The following is a 24,985-nucleotide window of genomic DNA, read 5'->3' as shown; positions in this document are numbered from 1 at the left end:
CAGGACAAGGGGGAATGGCTTTAAACTAAAGGGGGGTAGGTTTAGACTAGATATAAGGAAGACATTTTTTACACTGAGGGTGGTGAAACACTGGAACAGCTTGCCCAGAGAAGCTGGTAGATGCCCCATCCCTGGAAACGTTCAAGGTCAGGCTGGACGGTGCTCTGAGCAACCTGATCTGGTTGAAGATGTCCCTGCTCGTTACAGGGGGGTTGGACTAGATGACCTTTAAAGGTCCCTTCCAACCCAAATTATTCTATGATTCTAACTTTTATTTTGTGCTGGCTTGTAGGCACTACCCATTTTGAGACTGGCTAGTTTTGCTTAGAGGGCTTCTTAAGAGAGGACTGTACCTTAAAGGAAGAGAGAGAGTGAGTGTTACTGTCTCTTTAACAACTTTTCTTTCTACAAAATGTAAATTGGTCCTCAGAGGAAAGCAGCTGTTAACATTTAAGAGGATTACATCTTCTGACAGAAAAAAACTATTGCTAGCTTTCAAATGATACCTGAAGCTCTGAAAGTCTGATTGGCTGGAATCAACTGATACCGTATTAGTTTTCATTGCTATATGTATGTTTCTAGCTTGTGTAAATAAGATAATGACCTGAAAATTTAAATTTACAGCTGGGAATGCATAAACACCAAATTTAAATTAAACCAACAAAATGACCTGAAGAGGTCTTTTTGGGGGTTGGGTTTTTTTTAGCCAACTTTGTGATTTTTCGGGGTCCTTTGTTGTGGCTTCTTGGCATTCTTGTCCTAGGCTGTTCTGAAATCCTTTCTGGTTTCAATTGTGCAACTTAGATGTTTTATTTTTCGTCTGCTTGTGCTGTCATTTCACCATTTCCCTAGGGATGTTCCATATACTCGTAAAAGCGGGAAGGGTTTGAATTTCTATATGCAATATTAAAACTTTAGGTTCTATTCTTCATAAAGACGCTTTTTTAAAAGACAAAATGAAGAATTGTGACCCTCCCACCTATCCACCTGCCCTTACCCATGTAGCTCCTATGTCAACCTGAGGCTGAAGCGCTTCTTTTTCTCCCCTCTCTGTAGGGAACTTCGTTCTGTGGTAAGGCAAGCAGATGATTACATTTAAGTTTTGTTCATTTTACCTCTTGAATATGGTGTCCCTAGGAGCATGCTGTGAAACTACTTCAAAACTTGTGCATTCAGTGTGAAGAAGAGATGGGGAGGGAGCGTGGACCTCTCAGTACATCCGATTAAACCATTTTTGTTTCAGAGAACTACCTGATAGAAACCAGACTGAGAAAAGCAGTCTTCCTGCTCAAGCCAAAATTTGAGACTGCTCCTTGTCAAAACATCCTAAGCTTTGGGTAAAAGCAAGATTCAGGGGCCTGTCTTTGAAAATCATGCTGTGTTCACTTAATCACTGTGATCCTTTTAGAAATTCCTGTTCCACAGGTGATCTGATCTTACTTAGAAGCTGGGACTCCATGGTGGAGGTTACACTGCAGAGGGGTACTTCTCTGCCCGTCTGCCCCATCCTCTTCTAGTTGTCAGCCCTTTACCCGCTCCCCAGCTGATCACATAGGCACAGCAGCTCTGCTCTGGCATTCTGGTGGGCAATGCTCCTTGTTTCCTTCAGTAGAGGAAAGGGAGGAAGAGGAGTGCCATTCGGGTCCAACCACTCTCCTTCCTCGCTCCTGGAGCACAGCAGCTATGCAAGTTGCAACATCCACATTTTGCAGGGACTGCAGCAGGAAAGGAGACAACTGTCTGCCCAGTGGGGCTGCATGATGCTGATTTGGGCTGCACAGCCTATTGCAGAATGGGGCACAGGGGAAGGTACTGCTGGATAGCATGCGTAGCTTTGTGTTTAATATATCTTTTGATTCCCTTTTTCCTTTTTTTAAAATAAAAGTTGACTTCTATCTTCTATCTTTTTCCTTCTTATTGTATCTCCTGGCAAATAATAAATTTCTGGGCTGAGTAGCTATTAAATTCTAGTAGCCTAGCGTTTAATAGTCTTTCACTGGCTTCAGCATGCTCTGCTTACAGTTCCCTCTAGCTACCAGCGTGGAACAGCTGTTAGTTTTTTATGTGGACAGAATGCACACAAAAATATATAATGTCCACTTTAACACTTCACTCTTCCCCTCTAGGATGATTTGTGGAGCCAGCAGGTGCTGGCTTTGGCCCCTTGCAGAGTTTGGCTGAACTCCTCTGGCTCTCTTCTGAGCTGTCCCTGCTGTCATCATTCAGGTTTTTTCTTCCCTTTCAAATCTTAATTTCTCAAACGTATGTCAAATGTGTTATGAAGAACTTCACAATGTGCTACAAAACATCCAACCCCATTGTCTGCTGTTACACTAAGCACAGAATTTTTATTTTTAAATGCAAGGAAACAAAATTGAGATAGAAATGTAAATGCACAATTTCCTCAAAGCAAAACCAAGGATATCTAAACTGAAGGCCTCAATACAAAATCTGACTTGTTTAAGAGTGTTTCTTTTTTTTTTTTTTTTTTCTTTCGTGATCATTTTCGCTTTTACATTCTGTAGAAGGAACAGCAATAGTCTGCACTGTTGAACATTCAGCATATATGCAATGTGGTCAGGGTAACTTTGCTTCTGGAACTTTTTATTTTCTGATTTTTTTTTTTTTTTTAAATGTAGCAACACTGGGGTGGTGATGCATATCTGTTGGATATAGAGTAGTATTTGTTGTTCTATACACTATGAATACTCAAATTCAGGGTGTCTTGCATTTCTACTTTTTAACTAGGCACTGGCCTGCAATATGTGATTAATTGGAGTAGAGTTTCGTGAATTCCGGATGACAGGGATTTCCTGCACTAAAATGTTGATCTGGCTTGTCAAGAGGAACTAAATGAAGGTTTATAGCCTGATGCCACTGAGGGATGGCAAAACATGGAAGCAGGTTGCTGAATCTATAGTGACATGGCAGTTGAGTTCTGTTTTGTGAAGAACAAATTTGAGTACTTGTGAGGCGTTTTCAGTCTGCAACGAACAGATCCTTTCAAAGCAGCAAGTCACTTTAATAGGGTGGGTTGTCAGAACTGGAATGCCAACTTGTAAACCTCCATGACTCGGAGCTTATTTCCCAGCTGAAGTATTTTCCATCTCAAGCATTACTGTTCTGGTAATTTATTTGTAGTAGCTTTTGAATGTTCTGTGTTCAAAGAAAAAAGTAAAACTTAATTCATTTACATTTAATAGAAGCTGGCTCCTTGGTTTATTACAGTGGTTTCTCCAAACAAAGCATCTGTAGGAAAATGTATTACCAAGGGGCAAAGCCAGGGAAGTTATGCCATAACAGATGTAATGAAAGATAACACAACTGGCTTCTCTATTTTATGGAGAAGATTGCAAAGGTCATATGATGGGTTGTCTTCTATCAGTTGAAATCCTGGATTGTCTGTCTCATGAGACACTAATTGTATTACTAAGTAATATGGATCTGGAAGCTGACAAAGAGTGTAACTGGGATTTGTTTTGATTACCAACGTTATGATGCTCCAGTGTGTCTTGGATTTGGCTGTTCCCAAGGTGGTTGGAGAGAATGTAACTGTGCATGTTTACTAGAGATATGCATGAAAACAACTGACTGAAACAACTCCTTTCTTCTTTTTCTGCTCAGCAAAAAGAGATGGTTTGGATCCAGCTTCCATTCCAGGGCAGATCAGCGCAGGAGTAGGAACTGCTGATTACACTCTTCATGGCTTAACTCTTGAGAGTCCCAGTTCTTACTGCCTTTTATCTGTCTTATTGTGTCTATGTCCTAAAGAATGTTAGCTGGAAACCTTTTAAAATGTCAAAGATGAAACTAAAAAACAATGGAGAAACAATGAGCTCCAAATAGCGTGTTCATTCTTGTTCCACCCACGTTACTGGACAAGAGCTTCCTGTGATCTCTTTTTCAGCTTTTCCATAGATGAAGATGATCTTGTTCACTTTGAAGATACTATGCCACCAGCTATGCAGAATTCCCAAACTGGAATACATTGTGTTAATTATGCTTGGGCTCAAAGTGAAAATGAATCTGAATTCTGGCAGCATTTGCACTTGGGAAGTAAAGGGGCTCAGATTTCTTGGTAGGGAAACTATAGTCTCTTGGATTAAAAGGTAGTCCTGTTGCCTTGCAAACATGAATCAGCTGCTCTCCTCCAGTGTCTCCCTGGGAACTTCTGTGTACTGAAAATCTCTGGAAAACAGGCCATTTTCTTCAATTGCAGAAATAAAGATTTAGAAATAGAACTTCAGCCACCTCATTGCTGCAGGTCGCAACCAGAAATTAAAGGGTGAAGGAAGAGTAGATGTAATGTGAGATGAAACTTTTTCAAGGGATAATTAGTTATGGAAACCAAGGAGAATCACCTATGCCTGCTCAGAGTATTGTTATTCCAGAGGAAAGATCATTTGACCAGAAGTGTCCAGTGTGAGAGAAAAGACAGGTGAGGCAGGTGCATGACCACCTCAATCTTTTCCTGCTCAGAAGGGTGGAAAGAAGGTGGGCTCAGTGGAAGAGTAGGGCTTAAATTTGCTATGTCTGTTATGTTTATCTTCTTTTCCTTACCCTCTTCATGGCTTTTCCCCTTTCACTGGTGTTTGTGTCCCTTACAGGGCTTGATACTACTGCAAGGCAATCAGGTGAACGAGCTGCCACCTAATCCTGATGAACCAGGGAAACATCTCTTTGAAATTGCCCCAGGTAGGCCAGCATTTCCTTGTACTTTCAACGTAACATCATCTCATTCCCATTGGTTATCATTAATGATAATTGAAATGTACTGATCACTTCACTTCTAAGCGCTCTGATACACTAGTTGGATTATCTAGAGAGATTGGGAAATGGGACTTGACAGACTACTCGGTGTTCTTTGTTCTGCATATAACTGCTGCCATGGTACCTCATGAAAATAGCAGTTGAGATGCATCATACTCCTTGATTTTCCTGTTTGGAGGGGGCTCCTTGCCTGGAGTGCTGTGTGTAGTATCTGGATGGGGCGGGGGGTGGGGGGGGAAGCTTCAAAATGTTTCACTTTTTGGATAAAAGGTTTAAGAGAATAGGTGACCTGCCATGGAAGAGAGGTTGAAATTTTATTAGGTAGAAAATGTAATGATCTGTCGGCATAGTCTTAATGTAGAACTTTTGAAATCATTTTAGCTCCCATGTAAATGCTTCCTGTGGACTGGCTTGGTATCTCCAGTGTATATTTAGAGTTAAGTTCCCTGTTGCAGCATAGGAGCAATTGTATTCACTTTATTCAGTTCTGATTGTAGTTGGGAGAGGACCGTCCCTGTGCATAGATTTGAATGTAGTATGTTTTGGAGGTAGGGTAGTTTCAGGTGGCAGGATTTACAGAGAAGAAAGCTGTTACACCACTAGCAGTGTTAGACCAGAGGAGTGAGAAAGATGAACTGTGGGTTAGTCCTTCCACAGCTATCTCCCAATACCTGAAGACTGAGTTCCTGGAGACAAGGAGGGAGACAAACATGACCATGGTAAAAATTATGCGAGTGCACTGACTCGGTCATGCTTTATTTCACGGCCAGTTTCTCCTGCATGGACTCCTGTCCATGCTTCTTAGTATTGTCTCTTTCCCCATAGTGTTGGTGCTGTTGATAGGGTAGATAAAAGTAATTACATTAGGCTGCCTCTTTTTTTTTTTTTTTTTTTTTTATGGAATGGACAGCACAGGGAACACTTGTCCCTGTAGTTGAATGTTACTGTTGTGGAGGCAGGTGTGCTTTTACCTGTGTCTTTCAGGTCTTTTTCTTACCCCCTAATCAGGCTGGCTTAAAATGCCTGTGTTGCACACCCCTCTTGACACAGTATCAGGCAGCGCAAGAAGAAAAGGCAATGCTGCAAGGTTTTCAATTACACCAGCAGGCAGGGTTTTGCAATAACTCAGTCACAGCGTTCTGTCTGGCACACAGGAAGCTACTTGGGGAGAAGAGATTTATTTTTGTTTTCTCTTCCTCGTCACTGCACGCTATCTGTTAATGCCTCGTTTTTCTTGCACTGCGCCATGTCCTCATAGGCAGGGCCCCACAAACAGCAGCGTGTTGGGCTCACAGTGTTGCTTGCATGGAAGATCTCCTAGGAATTGACATTCACTGTCTGAATGTGACACATCTTCTGCACCATTTTCCAAAGATTGTGCACTGTACTGTTGTAGAAGGACTGTGGACCTGGGATGTGAAAGCACTTGGGTTGTTGTGATTGGGAATGATCCCATGTGTTCTGGCAGTGATCTGAAATATTTAAGTGAGTCACGGACTGGCTTGGTTGAGTTTCCTGCAGATTTGAGTTTGCCCTCTGGTTCCAGGTGAGAAAATAGTCATTCTGCACTTCTTGCCCAACCTGTCAGGTTGTATTACTGTAGGCTGCAAAAGAATTGTCCTGAACTGCGGGTGGCTGTTGCTTCAGTCGAGTTGGTAAAGCAATGCCATGTGGCTACTTGAAAGAGGCTATCCAGAAGCGTGGAAAAAAGTGATACTGTTCACAGCATAGTTGCGAATCCCAGGACTTCTGTGTTCAGCTTGTGGCTTTGATATTGCCCTTCTCTGTGTTCCCTGGAAAAATGATTCAGTCTTAGTGCACCACTGTCCTGCCTGCAAAATTGAGATGTTTTCCCTACCTTGTGGAGCTAAATCCATTCATGTTTGTAGCAAGCTTAGTAGCTACATGGGTAGCAAGTATTGAAAAATGCTATAAATAGCCAGTCAATACAGAATGTGGCTCAGCATAGACATCACTGGAGAATGTGGCCTCAAGAGTTCCCCGTTCTGTTCACAGTACATTTGTTCTCTGCTGGTTTTGGCATAAATACCTTTTCTTTTTTGCATGTGTTCTGAAATGACTGTGTTCTGCGTGGTTGCCAGCCTGCAGAACACCCACATAGTGAACAGCTCTTAAACGGATGCCAGATTATCTTGCAGGACCCCAATCATTATTTTCCATCGCTTCCCATCTTCCCCTGTGTTGGATGTATGGCCATGATCATATCTCTGCCTAATTGTGCCTCAGTTCTCCCACTGTAAACTAGGACTATATAGTTTCTATAGGGATGATGAGAGGTTTTTTTTAGTTGTCTTAACTAAGTCGGGGATCTTGTGAATACAAGTACATTCCATAACTGTAAATATATATATATGTGGGATTTTACTGTGCTTGTAAGCAGCAGAGCTTTAACTAACAAAACTAAGAACAGAGTGCAGCATTCCTAAGATGTTTCCATTGTGTCCTGATACCAACTTATCTGACAAAGAGGAGAGGCTGAGATCTCCCAGCAAGGAAATGTCCAAAGCTTTCTGAAGTCTGTGGTACCAGTTACCTCCAAAAACCTATTTTGTGATCAACAGCTAAGGCTTTCAGCATCCTCATTGCTGGAACTGTTGCTGAGATCTTCCCACCTTTCCTCTGCTGCAGCCTGTGTACAGCTTGGCTGTGGGAGCTGCTTCGCCAGAGTGCAGGGACTAGAGTAACAGCACGTTCTGCACTGTAAAAGAGCATGTATTGATTTTCTGCTGAGTAACAAGAACTAATGATGGGTATTGTGTATTATTCATGTTTCATCAGGTTCATTTCTGAGCTGTATAGTGTGGCTGGGAGAGGGGTTAACTAGGGACATGAGAGGCTGCAGAACAGTTCTACAGTCAAACCAGTGTTAGATCTGGTGGCAGGACTTCCTGAAATACCTCCTTTGGCAGAGATGTTCTCTATCCTCTTTTCTGGGGAAACTATGTAAATTTCTGTACCCTCTTAACTCATTCATGCTTTCCTCCCTCACAGCTAGTGAAGTTCAAAGTGGAATGGCAGGGTAAGCTGTGGGCTCAAGTTGCTCTCATGTTCCAGTGCACATTAGCAGGTGGGGGGGGACGGTTTTATAAAATTATCAGGTTAGTATGAGGTCAGGTGCAAAGCTTTAACCATTTGGGGTAATCATCACATGGTAGCTGGTATTTCTGGGTGGAAATAACCACTGTATGTTGCTTGGGAGAGGAGTCCAAATCTGGTAACAGAAACAGCAGCTGACTGATTACAACTACCTGAAAGGAGGTTGTAGTGAGGTGGGTGTCGGTCTCTTCTCCCAAGCAACAAGCGATGGGACGAAAGGAAATGGCCTCAAGTTGCGCCAGGGGAGGTTTAGATTGGATGTTGAGTCACCATCCCTGGAGGTATTTAAAAGACGCGTAGATGAGGCGCTTAGGGACATGGTTTAGTGGGTGGTGGTGTTGGGTCGATGGTTGGACTCAATGATCTTAGAGGTCTTTTCCAACCTCTATGATTCTATGATTACTGGGGCAACAAAACAACCATGAGTTAGCCCGGGGTTACAGTGCATTTCAGAGTAGTGTAATGCAGTGTGTAAGGCATTCTCAGAGATCAATCCCTGTGCTTCTTAAGGAATATTAATGGCCTAAATGCTCCTGAGGTCTCACCTTTTAGGAAGCTGATGCTTTTAATGCCCTGTGGCAAATAGTCTGCCTAGTTTTATTCTTTGGTCTTTGCAGCACTATGAGATGAGACGCTCAAGTTTCTCTGCAGAGTCAGAGATAATTTGCTGATATAGTAAGGTTTTCAGAGTCGAGGAAGGGAGTGGTAAAAAGGTTCAGAAGTTAGGAGGTGAAAAGCATTGTCTTTTGATAGGTATGGCAAGTGTTATTACCAACTGATTGGAGAATAGCTTTTCTTTGTAGAAAACGTGGTGACTTCTAAGAAGATTCTTCTATCCTGCTTCAGAATGGATTCAGTTGATCTTTTCATGGAGAGTAAGAGGGGAAAGATAAACATGAACAAGAAATTTTCCATTGATTACCTGGTACCTCTTTGGCTGACATCCTCTCCTGTGATGCAGGAGACCCAAGTTCCACTCGGTTTAGACCAGGAACCTGAATCTCACCTGCATAGTGGGCAAGTACCCTCAGTGACTACTGGTGTGTGTGTGTGTTGTTGTGTTTTTTTTTTTTTCCCTCAGTGACTACTGGTGTGTGTGTGTGTGGTGTTGTGTTTTTTTTTTTGTCCTGGGAAAGATGTTTTTGCTTCATTTTTTACTATGAAATCATTCTAGAGTAATGCTCTTGTCCATAGAAAACGTGCCCTTTTCTATTTCAGCAAACTGGTATGTTATGGTTGAAAGGAGCCTTGCTTGAAAAATTCCCGACCAAAACTCATGGTACACATCTTGGTGTCTCCTTATCACTGATGACAGCTAGTTCCTGTTTCTTGCCACAGTGCTTTCTGCCAAGGTCAACAGTGACAGCTCTTAGTTGAGTCTTTCTGTGAAAATAAGAGTGCAGTTTTGTGATAATTTGATTTCACTGGAAACTGCTGCTGAATGGGTTGATCTTGCTTTCCCCCTTTCCTCTTGGCTTTTTCCCCAATATCTAATCACATGTCTCACTTCAGCTCTTATGACTGAAAAAACAGTTTTCAAACCAGTTGGACCTCAGGTTGATCCAACTAAGCTTGATGAAAACTGCACCTTCAGGTTGCTTTTTGTGCTCTAGCTGAGTAATACCACCAGCCCTCTCTTTCGTGAGGCAGTTCAGTCCTCTTCAGAACTGTTGTCTCAGGCTTTTTGCAGACTCAGCCAGAGCAAAGATGACTGTCTATGCTTGATTCACATGTAGAAGGTTATTTTCAAAACTTTAATTGAAAAGCATGCCACAGAGCTCCAACCTCTAATTATAAAGACTGAGCTCAATGTAGACAGCTTGCCCTTATGAAAGGGACCTGCATTCCATAGTGACTCCTTTAAAGCTGGACTAGTGGTTGCATCCTGCCAGAAGTTGGACTGGGGCAGAGTAAAATGCCTCATCCAGGAACTTTTGTGCAGGGTTTATGTAGAAGCTATTTCACTGCCTTGTTTGTGCTATATAACAAGTAGGAAATCAAGAAAGGCAGAATGAGAAGGTGGGAGTCCTAACTCTTACAGGGACAGTAATTGTTGACTACTTGTACTGTAGGGAGTCCGTCAGTGTCTTACAGAGCAGTTGGAGTGGCAGCTTTTTTGTCTTGTCCCAGTAGGGTGAATGATGCCTACAAAGCAGTCTGCTCTGTGGTATGCTTGTGTCCCAGGACTACTTGTACTGTAGGGAGTCTGTCAGTGTCTTACAGAGCAGTTGGAGTGGCAGCTTTTTTGTCTTGTCCCAGTAGGGTGAATGATGCCTACAAAGCAGTCTGCTCTGTGGTATGCTTCTGTGTCCCAGGTGGTCAACACCAATTAAGTTATTTTTGTGGCCTTTTTATCTCGGTTCCTGTTGAGATGGTGTGTAATTAAAATACCTGGAGGGGAAATTAGAAATTCAGACATTAAAAATTATTCCATGTTCTTTCTTATTCAATGCAAATTGCAATTCTAACTAACAGCAGGTTAAATTTTCTCCTGAAGTCTACAGCTGATAACCGACTGTGCATATCTGAATATGTGATTATATTGATATTGGAATGTTTTATTTAGGTTTCTGAGATTTGGCACTCAGCATATTGACTAGGGAAATGGCAGCAAAATAAAATAGTTTTGAGTCCTACTAGAAGGAATGAGACAATGTAGTTTTCAGCCGTGTGCTGTGGAAACACTTAGCAAGTGAGAGCTGTGGACATCGCAGAGTGTCCATGGCATTGCATTGACCTGCAGGAGAAGATTGACGGTCTTGGTTTTGCAGTGGAGGGCACTGCCTGATCTGTGTTTAACACTTCTAGATGTCTGGAGTGCAGCTGAGGGCATGCAAATATTTGTATGTCACCAAAAGTGATAACTGTCTTTTTAGAGCATGAGAGAGACTTTCCATTTATTAAGGAGGGAGAAACCTAAAATGTCTTCTCTGAACTGTCTTTCCAAAGGAGTGCCCAGAATGATAAAATTGCATGCAGCCTTTGCAGTCAGAGAGTCTGGAAACTGTTGTTTGTTATTACCTTATAGCTTGGGTTGAAGACCTTCAAGGTAATAAAGTCTTAGCACTAAGATAGTGACAGGTACATCTGCTTGGCTTTTGTCAGCTGTAGAGTCTCTTTTTACGTGCAAGATAAGTGCAGCCTGAGTCTCCTTGGAAGCGTGTATCCTGCGCTTCCATGCATAAAAATCGTTAATACATTCTTCTCTATGTTCTGCTTGCTCCGTCTGCTTCTGAGCACTAGGTGGTGCTGGTTCTTTCCACCTTGTGCTTGGACACTTGCTGTCAGTTATGGCATATGTCCTGAATCACTTGAATGTGAGTTCATCCTGTAAGAGGAAATTAGCCACTCTTTATTGTTCATTGGTGTCTCCTCAAAAGCAAATCAGCAAGCAAGAGTTCCCTAACAATGTGATTGCTCAGCCTGTGTAGACAGAATATAGTATTGCATGCATTTCTGCACATTTGCCCTGCCATGAGCATCTTCAGTTATGGCATATGTCCTGAATCACTTGAATGTGAGTTCATCCTGTAAGAGGAAATTAGCCACTCTTTATTGTTCATTGGTGTCTCCTCAAAAGCAAATCAGCAAGCAAGAGTTCCCTAACAATGTGATTGCTCAGCCTGTGTAGACAGAATATAGTATTGCATGCATTTCTGCACACTTGCCCTGCCATGAGCATCTTAGTCTGTCTGAATCCACAAGATACACAGAAGTGAATGCTTTCAGCTGCTGTCACAGATGCCAAAATCAACAGTCTTTGAAAACATTCAAGTTCAAATTGTTTGCCCATTTAATCTTAAGATGAAAACAAGATTTATTTGTTATGGAAGAGCAATGCATGTTCTATATAGCCATGTACAGTAATGACTGTGTGGGGAAGCCACTTGAACCTAGGCCTCCACTATTTCAGGTCAACATACTGACCCAGGGGTTACTGGCTATTTTGTGGCACCTGTCTGACTGTTTTCCCCCTCCCCCAATCTGAGCCTGATAAACTTATTTTCCAAAATATATATATATATATCTTCAGACTTCTCCAGTTTTAATGAATTGTCATTTGCCTCTTCCATCTGGGTGTGAGGGTGAAGGAGTTTGATCAAACCTCCCACTGCATTGCTGCTTAGGGATCTGCTGGAAAGACCAAAAGATACTAATTGTCTTCTTCAGGGTAACTCCTTTCCTAACTCTACTGAAATTCCTTTATTTGACTGCAAAAATAGTTTTTGTGGCCTATCCAGACCTTGAAAACTTCATTTAGCATCAACAGAAGTATCAATCAGCTGCCAGTATTTCTAGGCTGGTTTATATAAATGGATTTGAGTTGAACAACTGTTATTTGAGTAAGTTAATGAAGGCCCTGGTTTCCCTCATGCAGCTATTAGACGCTAACAACTCAAATCTTCTGCAAGCAAGGCATCTCTGCTTACTGATCTCTTGATCCGTACTTTCCCTGAATTACTTGACTGTACCATGTCACTGAATACTTCTGAAAAGAGAACGTGGAAAAAGGGACTGAACTTTGTCCTCTGAATTCGTGTAACCTTACTGATTTCAACAGTGTTGTGTTCAGTCTAGTGGTGTATCCCTATAACTTGACCAATACACTATTACCTTCTTAAGGTGATGACTCACTGCTGGTGAAGGTCATCAGACTGCATCCAGGCTTTTGTACAGAAAGGTTATTAGGCTCCTCTTTCCCCGAGGGCTATGAGGCTCTCTGATAGTTAAGAATGTTTTGGCTCACCTTATGTTATCAACTTAAAACATCTTGAAGGGCATTAGGAGGCACCTGCAGCCTGTAAATTGCTTTTTGCTTTTTTTTTTTTTTTTTTTTCCCCTAGCTTATGCAATGCCCAAGGCTTATGTTTGCATTTGGCAAGCAAAGATCCTGCTTCGTGAAATAAACAAGATCCTGCCTTTGTTTCATTAGGAGTGTTTGATCTACTCCAAGTTATACTGTCTACATCCCTCAGTGCTCTGGGGCCCTGGGCAGTTTAAAGTAGGCCTGGAAATGGGCTGTGACAGCATACGTGTTCTGCTGTCCTGGAATTTGCATCTCCAGGAGAAGCTCTGCATCTGATCCCTGATCAGTAGCACCTAGTTATCTTTTAATGCACGCGCTGGCTTTCAACAAGAATGCTGTTTTTTACAACTTCAATTGCAACAGCATGAGGCCTGCTGGTAAAGGAGCATGAGGCTTAAAGTTTCGTGAATAGCTTTTTCTGCTAGTGCAGATCATTAAGACGCAATCTCTGACTGTTCTTGAGCAGTTTTCCTTAACCCATTGTATTCCTTAAAGTCAAATACGTCTGCATAGGATTTTGTGTAGGCTGCCCTTTGGGTATAGAAACATAGCTCTGTAAGATGATGGCATGTTGTTGCTGGAATGTACAAGGCATCATTTGATCCCATCAGGTTGGCTTTTTAGTGCAAATTAGGTAAGATTTTGAACTCTTCCTGCTGAGACATTCCAGAGTAAGCTCTGCTATTGAGTATTCTGCCTTAAGGATAATATATTAAGCCCTAAGGCATGTGTGGTTAATAGAGATTTTTTTTTTTTAAGCATTTCTGTACAAGAACAGCTTTGTTCCATAAAGATATGCTTATCAAACTGTCAGCGTGATCAGATATATAGTACCTTCCCTATATTTCTTGCTAATTTGTCAAAAATCAAGTTTTCAGTGCTGTCTTGCAGCTTGTGTGCTCTGGTGCTGCTGTTGAAGGTTAAGCTTTGTTCAGTCCCAGAAGCAGCTGTGTTCCCATTTGCAGCAGGGATGGGTGAATTCTCCACAAGATTTATGCAATGTTTGTTTCCCTGAGGCTAAAAAAATACTCTAGTTTAGTAGGTTAGCATGATGAAATTATATAAAATAAGACACATGATATACGGCAATGTAGTTTATAGCACACAGGAAATTCTAGAGGTAGTAAAAATAAGTTTTAGAGGTCAACATCAGCATGAAGAAAGAAAACATCAAGCTAAAAGGAAGTTTACTGCTTAGGCGCCTGCTCCACATACGATTTACCAGCTCAATAGTCTTACTGAGGTGAGTTGATCTCTAAGTCTTGTGGGATTGGGCCCTTTATTTGAAGTTCATCTGATTTGCCTTGTGCGGTTCAGTGGGTGAATTCTTGTCCCTAGAGGATCTGGCACAGTCATGTGGAATTACAAATATAATGCACTTCAGATTAATATGCGGGGTTGTATTGGTTGTGTAAGCTGGAGATGCAGTCAGGTTTGCTCACTCTTTTAGTGTTTTCAGAGACTGCTTTCCTCTTTATTTTCTGTACTTGAGCATTTTAAGGGTCAGCATGTCTGCTGAGTGCATTTTCTTTAGCTCTGATACTAGGAGAAGTAAATTGCTGAATTTTGCATGGATGGATGATGATTCTTTGTTTGTTGAGGTGGTTAACTTTTTTTAATACTCTGTGGATCCTGAACCTGTCAGTGGATGCATGCATCTGCTTGCAGAGTTCATGCTTTATAATAGCAAGAATAAAGAAAACATCTCGTTGTTTCTAAATGTAAAATTTTGTGGCCAGGGAGCAGTAACTGAATCTTTTGTGTACCTGCTATGCTCCTGCTCTTGTTATTACAGAACTGCTATAACATCTACAGCATTTAATGACTTGTGGGTTTACTCTGACTTCCTACCTGATTTGAGGTACTGTGGATTTGATTTCTGTGCTGTGTGCAGCAGGTGCAGGCTATGCAGAATATAGAAACACACACACGCGCTCTGAAACTGCATCAGTCATATTGCATTCACTGAAAAGAGGGCAAGAAGCAGGATTGGTCTCTAAACCAATGCAGGATGGCACATAAGTGAAAGAAACCAAAATATTTGCTCCCCAGACTGCTCCAGAAGGGAATTCTGACACAATTTTAAAAAAACTTATCTAAAGGGGAGAGAGGGAACCATCATCCAAAAACACACTATGTACTTACTGACAGTCCTGTAAGGCAGCACCTCTGAAGCTATTGAGGTACCTGTTAGTGCTGGTAGCTTAACTGCTCAGTATAGTATGCCGACTTTAAAATACCAGCTGGAAGTCATTCTGGGGAGCAAAGGTAAGAAAAATAAAACGCATTTCCTTTGCACACAGCCCACACAAAAGCGTGGGGGGGAAGGGACAGCAAAGTTGATAATGTGCTGCTCCAGCATCCAAAAGGAATTATAATTGGGAAACTGCTATCTGGGGTGTTTATGAAACTGTGTCTTTAAATGATGCACTAACGCCAGTTTGAAGTGGCAGCTGGCCCGCTCTCAAACAGCTCTGAGGGTTCACAGGCAAAACCCACTCTGTGTTTGTCTGAAATGCTTTAGGGATAACTAGTGTGCTATCAGTGAGAACCAGCTTGCACTGGGCTTTCTGAACTTTATAGCGGGGGAGGAGGAAATATGACAAAGATGTATTGCCCAGGGCATAACACTTAAGATTTATACTTTGTTAAATAAGTCATCATGTTATAAAGTAACAGGAACTTAATGCTACATTGTAAAAGCTTTCTTTAGCTTTTGTATGCTACTTTAAGTATTTCCAAAGTACTGATTACGTGTGATGAGTGGGGGAGGAAGGCTGGGGTGTTTAAGTGACTTACATGCTTCTTTTTAATGATTTCCAGATTCTTACCCTACGTGCATGCCTGTACTTAGCCTTACCCCGTGGTAGGGTCTTGTCAACTTGGTTGCTCACAAAATACAGCCTGACTGTGAACTTGTTCATAAGATTCTTTTGCGTTATGCAGGAGCTTAGGCTAGGTCATCACACGGGTCCCTCTTGGGCTCGATGTTTATGAAAAAACTTTAAAAGATGCAAGTTACTACAGGGAAACAAATTGGTCTGACACCTGAATTGTTGAAATTGCAGGCTCTGAAGAACTAGTGCAACATGAAAAATGGTAAAACATGGAAACAAGCAGACCAGTTTAGTTTCCCTGGTACAGCCAAGATAAACACTGAGTTTAATCACATAAAAAATGAAACATGTGCAATTTTATTGCTTCAGAGTGTCCCTGTAAAGTAGAGTGGCAAACTAAGGAATTAATTTTATGTGTTTTAAAATTAATAAATTATAAGAATATCAGTCTTTTTCCATCAGTTCCTGTTGTTAAAAGAAACTTATTAAGCAAGGGATGGATGTGAAATCTTTGGCACGTCCAGAATGTGTGGGATTTTTTTGTGATACAAGCTCTTCTAACAGACAGGATCCCGTAGATGCTTGGATATTGGATTTACATGCATTTTGGGACACTGGGAGCAATTCCTCCTTCCTGATAGCTTTATGCTCTGTAGAGAAGTTAATTCCTCTGAATTCGAGTAACTTGAACAGAGCCTGTTGATCTGATTAAACTTTTTTGCCTTAAAGGGGAGGTATCATGACAGTTTTGATTGAGACCTGGTTATTAACCAGCATGGCTGTGTTTCACTCTTCTGTTGCTTTTTTTTCTGGGAATAGTTTTAACCCCTTGTGCTAGTTACCTAGGCATAGCTTTCCTATAGGGCATGCATGAGTATGCCTAGATGTATCCTCTGTTATGCAGAGGACATAATACCATTTTAAATTTTACGTTGCACTGCATTAATAGACCTGAGCTATGCCAGTAAAGAACTCAAGTTCTGTGTTTATGTTAATGACACTAGGAATGACATTGGGTTTATTATTTTAGCAGTCTGTTTCTAAACGGGTGTAAAATACCAGATCTTGAAAAGTACTCCTTATGACTACAAGGACCCAAAAAAGATGTATTTAGCACCAATGTTTTCCATCTTATTTCCAAGAAGACTTTAAGAGGAGCTCGACATAGTGAGCATTAGCCACACTTCAGTAAGTGTTCTCAATCTGCGTTGAATTTGGTGGCATTACAACAACTTTATTCTCATAAGTTTAATATAAACTTCACAGCATCTCTTCAGTACCCATCACAGAGGCTCTGCTGAAGGTATTGTTGTATAAAAGCAGTGAGGCAGCTGGGATCAGGACTATGTTCTGTTTAGTGTAGCATGTTTTGATAAGGTTAATCTTCCTAATTTTCTTCAAGCACTCTAATTGAAATGGGTATGATTTCTTCCATTAGGGAGACAAAGTTCAGGTCACTTCTAATTATAGAACTCTTCCTTTTAACAGACTCTAAATGTTTACTTTCTCCAAGTTCGTGTCTTCTATCTCTGTTCTGGCAGGTGCACAGCCCAGTGCATACACGTTCTTTCAAAGTCTGGCTTTGAATCTCAGCCAGAGGAGATAGATGTATTTGTAACTGCAGGATTAGGCAGTCTATTCTACATCCATAAACCATTGGTCATCTCATTGAATTCCACTTTAAGAAGATGTTGATATCCATGCCTCTGTGTGGTACCAAAGATGCTATATATCATGCTGAACTCATGATGCATTGTTGTTAATTCTGGGGTTTGCTTTTAATCACCAGCTGTCTGACACTCATGAAAACTTGGGGGAGGGGGCAGGAGGAATTTGAGATAACAAAGAAAATAGCTATGAAATCACAAGTATACAGTGTTAAAAGTGAGTGTCTGTGAGGCCATGAGGAAAGGCTGTTATAAACAACCATATATTCTTTGCATTGAAGGATAATTGTATAAACTGTGGTGCTTCCCTGGATTTGGAGCTGTGGATTTTACTATGAGGATTTATCAGCAGACTGGCAGCTGCTAACTTGAGAGATCAAGAGCCTTGTCTACATTAGGAATGCTGTGCTGGTATAATTATGTTAAAAGAAAGGCTGTACTGGCATACTAGTGTAACACGGAGAAAGATTACTTTTCTTAACACAAATATAAGTGTCTACAAAGATTAGCAGCCTTCTAGCCACACAGGTGTGAGAATCCTCCTACTCCACAGAGGCCATAAAGACTCTGCTTTGAGACCATGTGGGTTTGTATGTGAATCAGAGAGTCAAAATGATGCCTTCTGGGAGGGTTCAGCAGAAGATCTTTTCCAGACTAAATTTCCTGTGGTCTGTTTTGAGTGGACAGACCAGAGTTCAGCAACTTATTTCTGTCCCTGTGTCCTTATAGGTCTTCAACATGACTCATCAGTGTCGTGTTGCTGACACTGCAGAACATGAAAGGACACATCCTACCTTTAGTTAGCTCTGTGACCCAAACGCATCACAGCAGAGAATAGAGAAAGTTAGTATGAATTGAAATATTGTGCCTATGATCACACTTGGTAAGAGGAATATTCCCTTCTGAGCCCCTGTTCTGAAGCTGGTGGGGGGGTCTGTGGAAGGTGTCATAAATAAGGCTGTGGATCTGTATGGTGACTGTCTTACTGAAGGAAATACATAAGGATTGGGGAGGAGCAGTGAGAAGGAATTCAGTTTCCTCCCCTAGAAGTGCTTTGAGGTCACAGCTATTTCCTCTTGGAAAGAACAGTTCTGCCTTCAGTTGTAATGCTAACAACATCACAGGGTTCTGCTTTGGTCTCAGTAACTTTGATGAAAGTATGATTAAGCTACACGTAAGGAGTTGTTTCTTAACCACCTCTGCCAAGGCATCCCAGGCTGTACGAGTCCAGATATTTTCTATCTATCTCAGACCTTCTTGCCATTACATTAAGATTCTGTAATCAGTGAAGAGTTGTGTCTCTCTGTGAGCCAAAGCAGATCCTTTCTCTTCTAGAAGCAACAGTTCTTTGAAGTTAGTAAGTGTAGAAACTTGCATGTGTTAATAGTAGGCTGTTGGCTCTCTGAGCGCACTGACATCTGTTAGGAAAGGGTTCTTGTTTTTACAGCAGTTTAAAGTGCTGTTGAGGAGTAAGATGCTTTCAGATATTTGCAGTAAAATTGTGCTGCTTAAAATCTATGTGCTTAGCTGATCTTCGCCTTTGGGCTATGAGTCGGTGTGAACTGTGCAAAAGCAGCTATGGATGTGTGGCCACCGATGAGAAATGGTGTGTGCTGCCAGGTGAGAGCTGCTGATGTCAGCCAGTGTGCTCACCTGCTGCTGAAAGAAATGAAAGCACAGCAGTAAGAGCTGTCCTAGCATTCTCCTTTAATCAGGGCACACATTGCCTTTCTACTGACAAAAATGGAACAGTAAGGACACCAGCTTTGCCAGGACCAGGTGTAAAAGATTCATTATAAAGGGACTTTGCCCATGGGTAAGGCTGACTATTCAGGGATTTTTTTCATGCTTCCTCAGTACTTCAATGCTAGAACCCGAAGAGCCTGCTAATGCCCTCGAAGCAAAGACCTGGGGATTTACTCACTAGCACGGTGTGGCTAAAGGTATATTGGAATTTATAACCAAGCTTTCTTCAGTTGTCAATGTTTACACGTAAAATTCTTCTGTTTTGAATTTGCTTAGGAAGCTGTGAGCTTTTAACGTACAATGGATCGTCCATCAGAATTCGTGGGATTCCTTTTTCATTTCAACAAGTGCTTTAGGTTGTAGAGTCATTATTTGAATGGAAGGAATAAAGAAGGTGGACACCTGGGAATCTCTTTTAAAATATGGTCAGTGCTATGGAAAAAATGTCAAAATGCCAGTGCAAATTATTGTCAGATGGTATGACTTCAGACACTGAAATTCTTTTGGAATTAGTGATTGGAGGGAAAAGAGGAGGGAATAGACCTAATCAAATCAGAGTAACTTTTCCTAAATTCAGTATATTGTGACTCTTTCTGGACTAGAAACTGTTTAATAGGACAAGGTTGTATGTTCCGAATTATTGTTCCTGACCAGTTAGGTGACGTTTGATCTTGTGTTTGAAAATGCTTCTCTTTTTTTAAGCCTATAAGCCCTTTCTTAGCAGAACTGTGCCCTATTATAAGCCTAGCCTAACATGGCTAACAGGACTGCATTGTTATATCACTTGGGAAAAGGCAATGTGTGAATACAAAATGTGTACTTCCATGCAGTGCCTACCTCTCATACAGTCTAGTGACATAGCTACATCCAACTCATGTTCTTCTGCGCCAATGTCTTCCATGAGGAATAGATGAACTATAAATTGTTTCTTTAAACTGCGAAGGTCTGATTCTTCTTTCAGCAGGTTATTTTTCAGAGTCTACCAGCCTGGAGAACTGGAGTTTGCAAAAACATTTCCTTCACAGTTTATATTAAAGGCATTAGAAGCGTGTATTCGGAGGGTTGGGCTTTTGGGGGCAGGGGATGATGGAGGCAGGGGCTTGGAAGGGGAGGATGGTTTAGACTTCTCTGATCTTGTGGGAAAGAAGCCTTGGGGGAGGTAGTATGTCACTTTAGTAATAAATAGTAGCCCAGAAAACTCGCGCTCTCTCGTTTTAGGCTCTTATAAGAGATGAGGTAGGTCTTTAAGGGAGTTACAGTGTTTAGAGATATATGAACTAAGACTGGCTGTAATGTACTCTTCTACCTGTGTTATTACATTGCCAAAATATTCTCTTTTCTCCCTGAGATCCAATGGCTATTAGGAATTCTGTGGAGAGTCATAGGGTGTTCCCACTGTGGCCTGGCAAGTCACTTCCACTTGAGCTTCACCATGTATTTTGGTAATCAAGTGAGGGGATAATCTGGGTTGAATCTGACTTCTCATAAAAAGCAAACTTCCTATTTTAGAAAGACCCTAACTTTTGAAGAGGAAGTGTATAGTTTACTAGCTCCTTGACTTGTAGATCTTTGAACGATATGGGGAAGCTCATAGTATAAATAACGTTGTAGATCAGACAAAACAAGCTTTTTTCTGGCCAAACTTGAAAATTTTAACACATTCTCCTGGATTTTGAACGTGGGTATTAGTATAAATTGTCAGCTTTTCGCAAGTGCATCTATTTTGTACTGGCTGGCTCAGATCCATTCTGTATGAAGCACAGTTCACCTGTTTTCATATTAGTGATTCAAGCTGTTGCCAACATTTGTGTTCTTCAGACCAGTTTGTGCCTTTTGGGGGGGGGTTGAAGAAAAAAACCAAAACTTTGTAATCCTTGCCTTGTGTCTAAAAGTTTGAAAAGCAACATTTGGCCAGCTCTAGAGATGCAACTCTAACACATTTGGGAACCACAAAAACTGTTTGTCTTCTAGTAAGGCAATGAAAAATAAATACCTTCAGCCATCAGTGAGCTGTCACATCTGGAATGAATCGTTGAAATGGAATAGCATATTCCTCTACTCTCTTGAATTTTTTTTTTTTTTTTTCCCCCCCCCCCGAATGTAAGTGGTTGGCTTACCTAAAACTGAAATCTTTACTTCTGGTTTCCAGATCTTCAACCTGGTCCTTAAATAGGAAAGTTCATTACTTGCACAACAGTATTTTGCAGCCAGCTTTCCTTTTCAGTGGCAGCCAATACGCTATCATATTTCTTAAGAAATGGGAGGGAGTGTAAACTTCAAATCAAGAATTTCAGATGGTGAAGCCGAGAGCTATGGCTGGACAAAAAAACATGCAAAGTATATTGGTTATTCAGAAAAACATAGGGCACTCGGTCTGCACCAGTTTCACAGGGACCTGTTAAGTACGTGGCGTTTTTGAAAGATCAGCCTAATTGCTTAGTACTTGAAATCAAGGTTTAGACATTGAACTGTGGGCTCCTGATTTTGTAAACCTTAGTCTAAAGTTGGTATGTGCCATTTAAGGAGAAGACATGCATGGTTAACCATAGATCTAAAAGGTCAAATTGTTAAGAATTACAGAAATCCTACTTTGAACAGCTCCTGCTTTACAGAATGAGTTACGTATATTAACAGAAATGAGTCTCAAAAGAATTTTACTGCAGATTTAGTGGGTTTTGTTGCTGCAAACGTACAAGCATATCCACCTTTCTTATTGTAAGAATAGGCTAATACCTACTTGAGATTTTCAGTGTGTGTAAATATAAATACATTTTATATAATATTAAAAAAAAAAATTATAAAACCTCAATTTGTTTGACCCAGACAGGTTTGGCTATATCTGTGATGTCTTGTGTTGAGCCTTCAAACCCTTCAGGAGCAGAGTTTGTATCTGTATCAGACAATCAACCTGTTAGGGTCTAGGATGAGAGAATCTTGAATTTCCCATGGGATGACAGATCTGGTTTCTGCATCTCCCAAACTTTGCCCAGATATCTCAAAATAGCTTCCCCCCCCCCTTCACCACCCCTGCCCCCTTCCTCCCCCTTCCCCAAAGGTGCCTGGTTTGTATGGATGTACTGATAGCTGCTTCTGTCTGGCAGTATTTGGACTGGCAGTCTGTTTGACAACAGACACGTCTTGGCTTAAGTTTTGAGAAATGAATGTGTGCCCTCTAAAGCTAAAATGACAAATGATCTGCAAAGTACATTGGAGGTATGTGCAGCATGTATGTCCTAGCTTATGTTGGATTTTTCAGGTCATAAAAGAGGTTTTATGAAAGTGACAGTGGTTATAGTATTTTAGTTTACTAGAGATTAGGTCTCTGTACTTAATCCCATACATCTAATTGGTGAATTATTCCTATATTCCCACCCCCACTTCTTTGGAATTATCAATTATTAACTCTTTAGCTACAGAGAGATGATTTTTTTTTTTTTTTTCCCCCAGGGCTTTGTGTTTCCTAGGTGTATTCCTAAGTCTTTCACTCTCAAAACTCTGACACAAACATATATCAAAGTCACCAATACAGTGAAGATTTTTCTTAAATGAATCATCCATTTTTTTTAATGAACCACTGTTGAAGAACTGCTTTGTTTTGGATGAAATTTATATTTTTCTGTGAAACTGAAGGCATTGGATAGTTCATGCATATGCAAACTTTGGATGGCTTTCTGAAAGCTATAAATACTGGCTTGTGTTATTGCTGAACTTCACTGTAATTATTGCCATCCAGAGCAAAAAAGTGAGGGAAGGGCTAAGTGCTCTTTAACTCCATTTTATGTAGTGATGCATTATGTCCATGTGGTAAGGACATGGGAGGCTCTGCCTCCTTCATGCAACGAATGCATCTCAAGAGTATTCCCTTAAATACAGGGTGATGGTTATTGCAGTAAATGAATCTCAGCTGTTTTCATTTGGGACCATTTAATTCCCTCATGTAATGTAACAATCAAAAAGGAAGACAAACTTTTTGTCAGTTTTCCAAATAGTTTGTGAAAATAAAGGGAGTTTAGAATTGTAATGTTTCAGTAGCAGAAACACAAAAATTCATGACATGCTTTACTGAAGCTGTCAGTTTGATTGTTTAAAAGAAGCTTGTGTGTTTAACCCCACAGCAGCCTCTATCTGTCAGCGTGAGGTGATGTACATAACAGTCCTAAAACTTCTTAAATGCTCAAATTTCAGCAATGTTTAGGTAGTCTGAGGGGTTGCTCTGAGGTGTAGCATCTAGTAACAATCCCCACGGAGCTGACTTGGCTGCCAGGCTGGAACAGCTGGAGAGTGGGGTGCTCTCTCCACACGTTTTATCTACCACTGATCTGACAGTGTCATTAGTAAATACTTTGTGTGAGTTTTCCAGAACTTGGAAATCTTGGCCCTGCCAGGGGGCTCTCTAGAGTTTGCTTTGTATGAAATGCAGAAGTGTTGCCAGGAGAGTGTCTAGCCACTCAAGCAGGTGGTTTATGTGCCTCTTCTCTGAGATCAGATCACCCTCTAGCTAAGAAGCGAGAGAAGTATCTGCTGTTTTACAAGGGTAAGGTAGAACTTTGCACGAGAGATGGATTTCTAAGCAGCTATCAGCTATTGGCATTGTTTGACAAGTTTAGAGGCTCAACAAAACAATTGAGATGAGTTCTCATGCCTCTCCAGGAGGAACAAGTTGGTACCAGCGAAGCCAGAATACTGGATTCCTTCAGCTCTCCTGCAAGAATATCTTGAGTTTCCTCTAGCATGTTTGGTGGTGATGGGAAAGCTTTCTGCCCTGTCCATCTTCCATCCTGTGTGGGATTTGGTTTTGGTTTGGTTTTTGTGCTAACTAATGAATGCTCATAATCTGGAATGGCTTAAATGTACAGTAACAGCTGAATACTCTGCAGGAGGACCTCTTTGTAGCACACTATTGTAGGCTTATTTTTTTAGATGATGGGAGACCCAGTAGACATCTATCCTTTATTTTATTCAGTTTCCATCCTGGAAGTCCAGTCTGAAGAATTGGTTCGATCTCAAGAGGCTGGGATACATATGGGAGCAGGAGCTGCAGATTCTTATCAGGTCTCAGGTTCAGGCTGTTTCTGGTATTTGAACTATATTTAAAGGTATAGCTCCTTGTTACCACCCCTATTCCCCAAATTTCTCTTTGTGTATCTCTCTCTCCGCCCACGTGCACACTAATTTGTTTTGTGCATTGCACATTGCTGTCAAAGAGCATTCTCTTCTGCAGTGCCCAACCTGGAAAAGACTTTTATCATTCAGTCTCTTGCTTGTGACATCTAACTCCTAACACTTGATCCAAGCTTTGCAAAGGCACCCTGTTTGCCTGTGAGTTGCTGTGTGAAACAAAGCTATGCGGCTATGCTGCAATGCTTAGGGCATTGCTGCTTCTGGGCAGTGGGTCTTCAATAAGCAGGGTCCCCGCTGGTTTAAGCGAAGTGCTGCGTGGTCTAGAAAACAAACACTGAATGATCAGAGAACCAGCAAACATCTGTTCTAGGGATGTTGTTCTTTCCTTATCCCAAAACAAAACTCTTGTCTTTGTGGCTGGTGATTTAGTTAGGTTAATGCAATTAAAAGTAAGTGTTTAAACAAGCCTTCTGAATGAATATTGCTAGAGCAGTGCTGACCTTTGCAAGAATGCAAGGTCTCTGTAACTCTCAGTACTTACAATCTCTGCAGAGATTCCCAGAGATACATGGTTAAGTGTTTACTCTTGTGAGGGGAGAGCATATGATATGACCCTGTCCTGCGCTGACACAATTTTGCAAGAGGTGAAATGGCCTTTCTAGTATCTTTTTATGCACACTGTAGGTTTACATTTGGTGTCTGCTGTCCTCCGGCCATCTGAGAGTGAGCATCTGCCACTCGCATAAGGCAGCCTCTGGCGGCTCTCACCCCTTCAAAGGGGCGAGTGTAATTAATAAGCCGGTGAAGTTTAACGGGCAAAGAGAGCCGTGAAGCGCTGAGGTCTGCCCCGAGGCCGGCTAGAAACACGGGCGACAAAGGCGGGGAGCCTCAGTGCACCAACCTGCCGTTGCCCCCTGCGT

General features: G+C 41.4%; 1 protein-coding gene across 1 annotated transcript in view; it reads left to right on the top strand.

Moving 5' to 3' along the window:
- Positions 1–24,985, top strand: part of ARHGAP22 (Rho GTPase activating protein 22) — a 145,952-nt gene that overhangs the window by 13,828 nt on the left and 107,139 nt on the right. The window contains exon 3 of the mRNA XM_009277740.2: positions 4,608–4,695. Coding sequence (XP_009276015.1) covers positions 4,608–4,695 — 88 coding nt within the window. The remainder of the gene's footprint in view (positions 1–4,607; positions 4,696–24,985) is intronic.

The sequence above is a fragment of the Aptenodytes forsteri genome, unplaced genomic scaffold (genome assembly GCF_000699145.1).
Source record: "Aptenodytes forsteri isolate BGI_AS27 unplaced genomic scaffold, ASM69914v1 Scaffold15, whole genome shotgun sequence".
In the NCBI taxonomy this organism is placed as follows: domain Eukaryota; kingdom Metazoa; phylum Chordata; class Aves; order Sphenisciformes; family Spheniscidae; genus Aptenodytes; species Aptenodytes forsteri.
The sequence above is the reverse complement of the archived record's forward strand: the minus strand, read 5'-3'. Positions and strand labels throughout refer to the sequence as shown.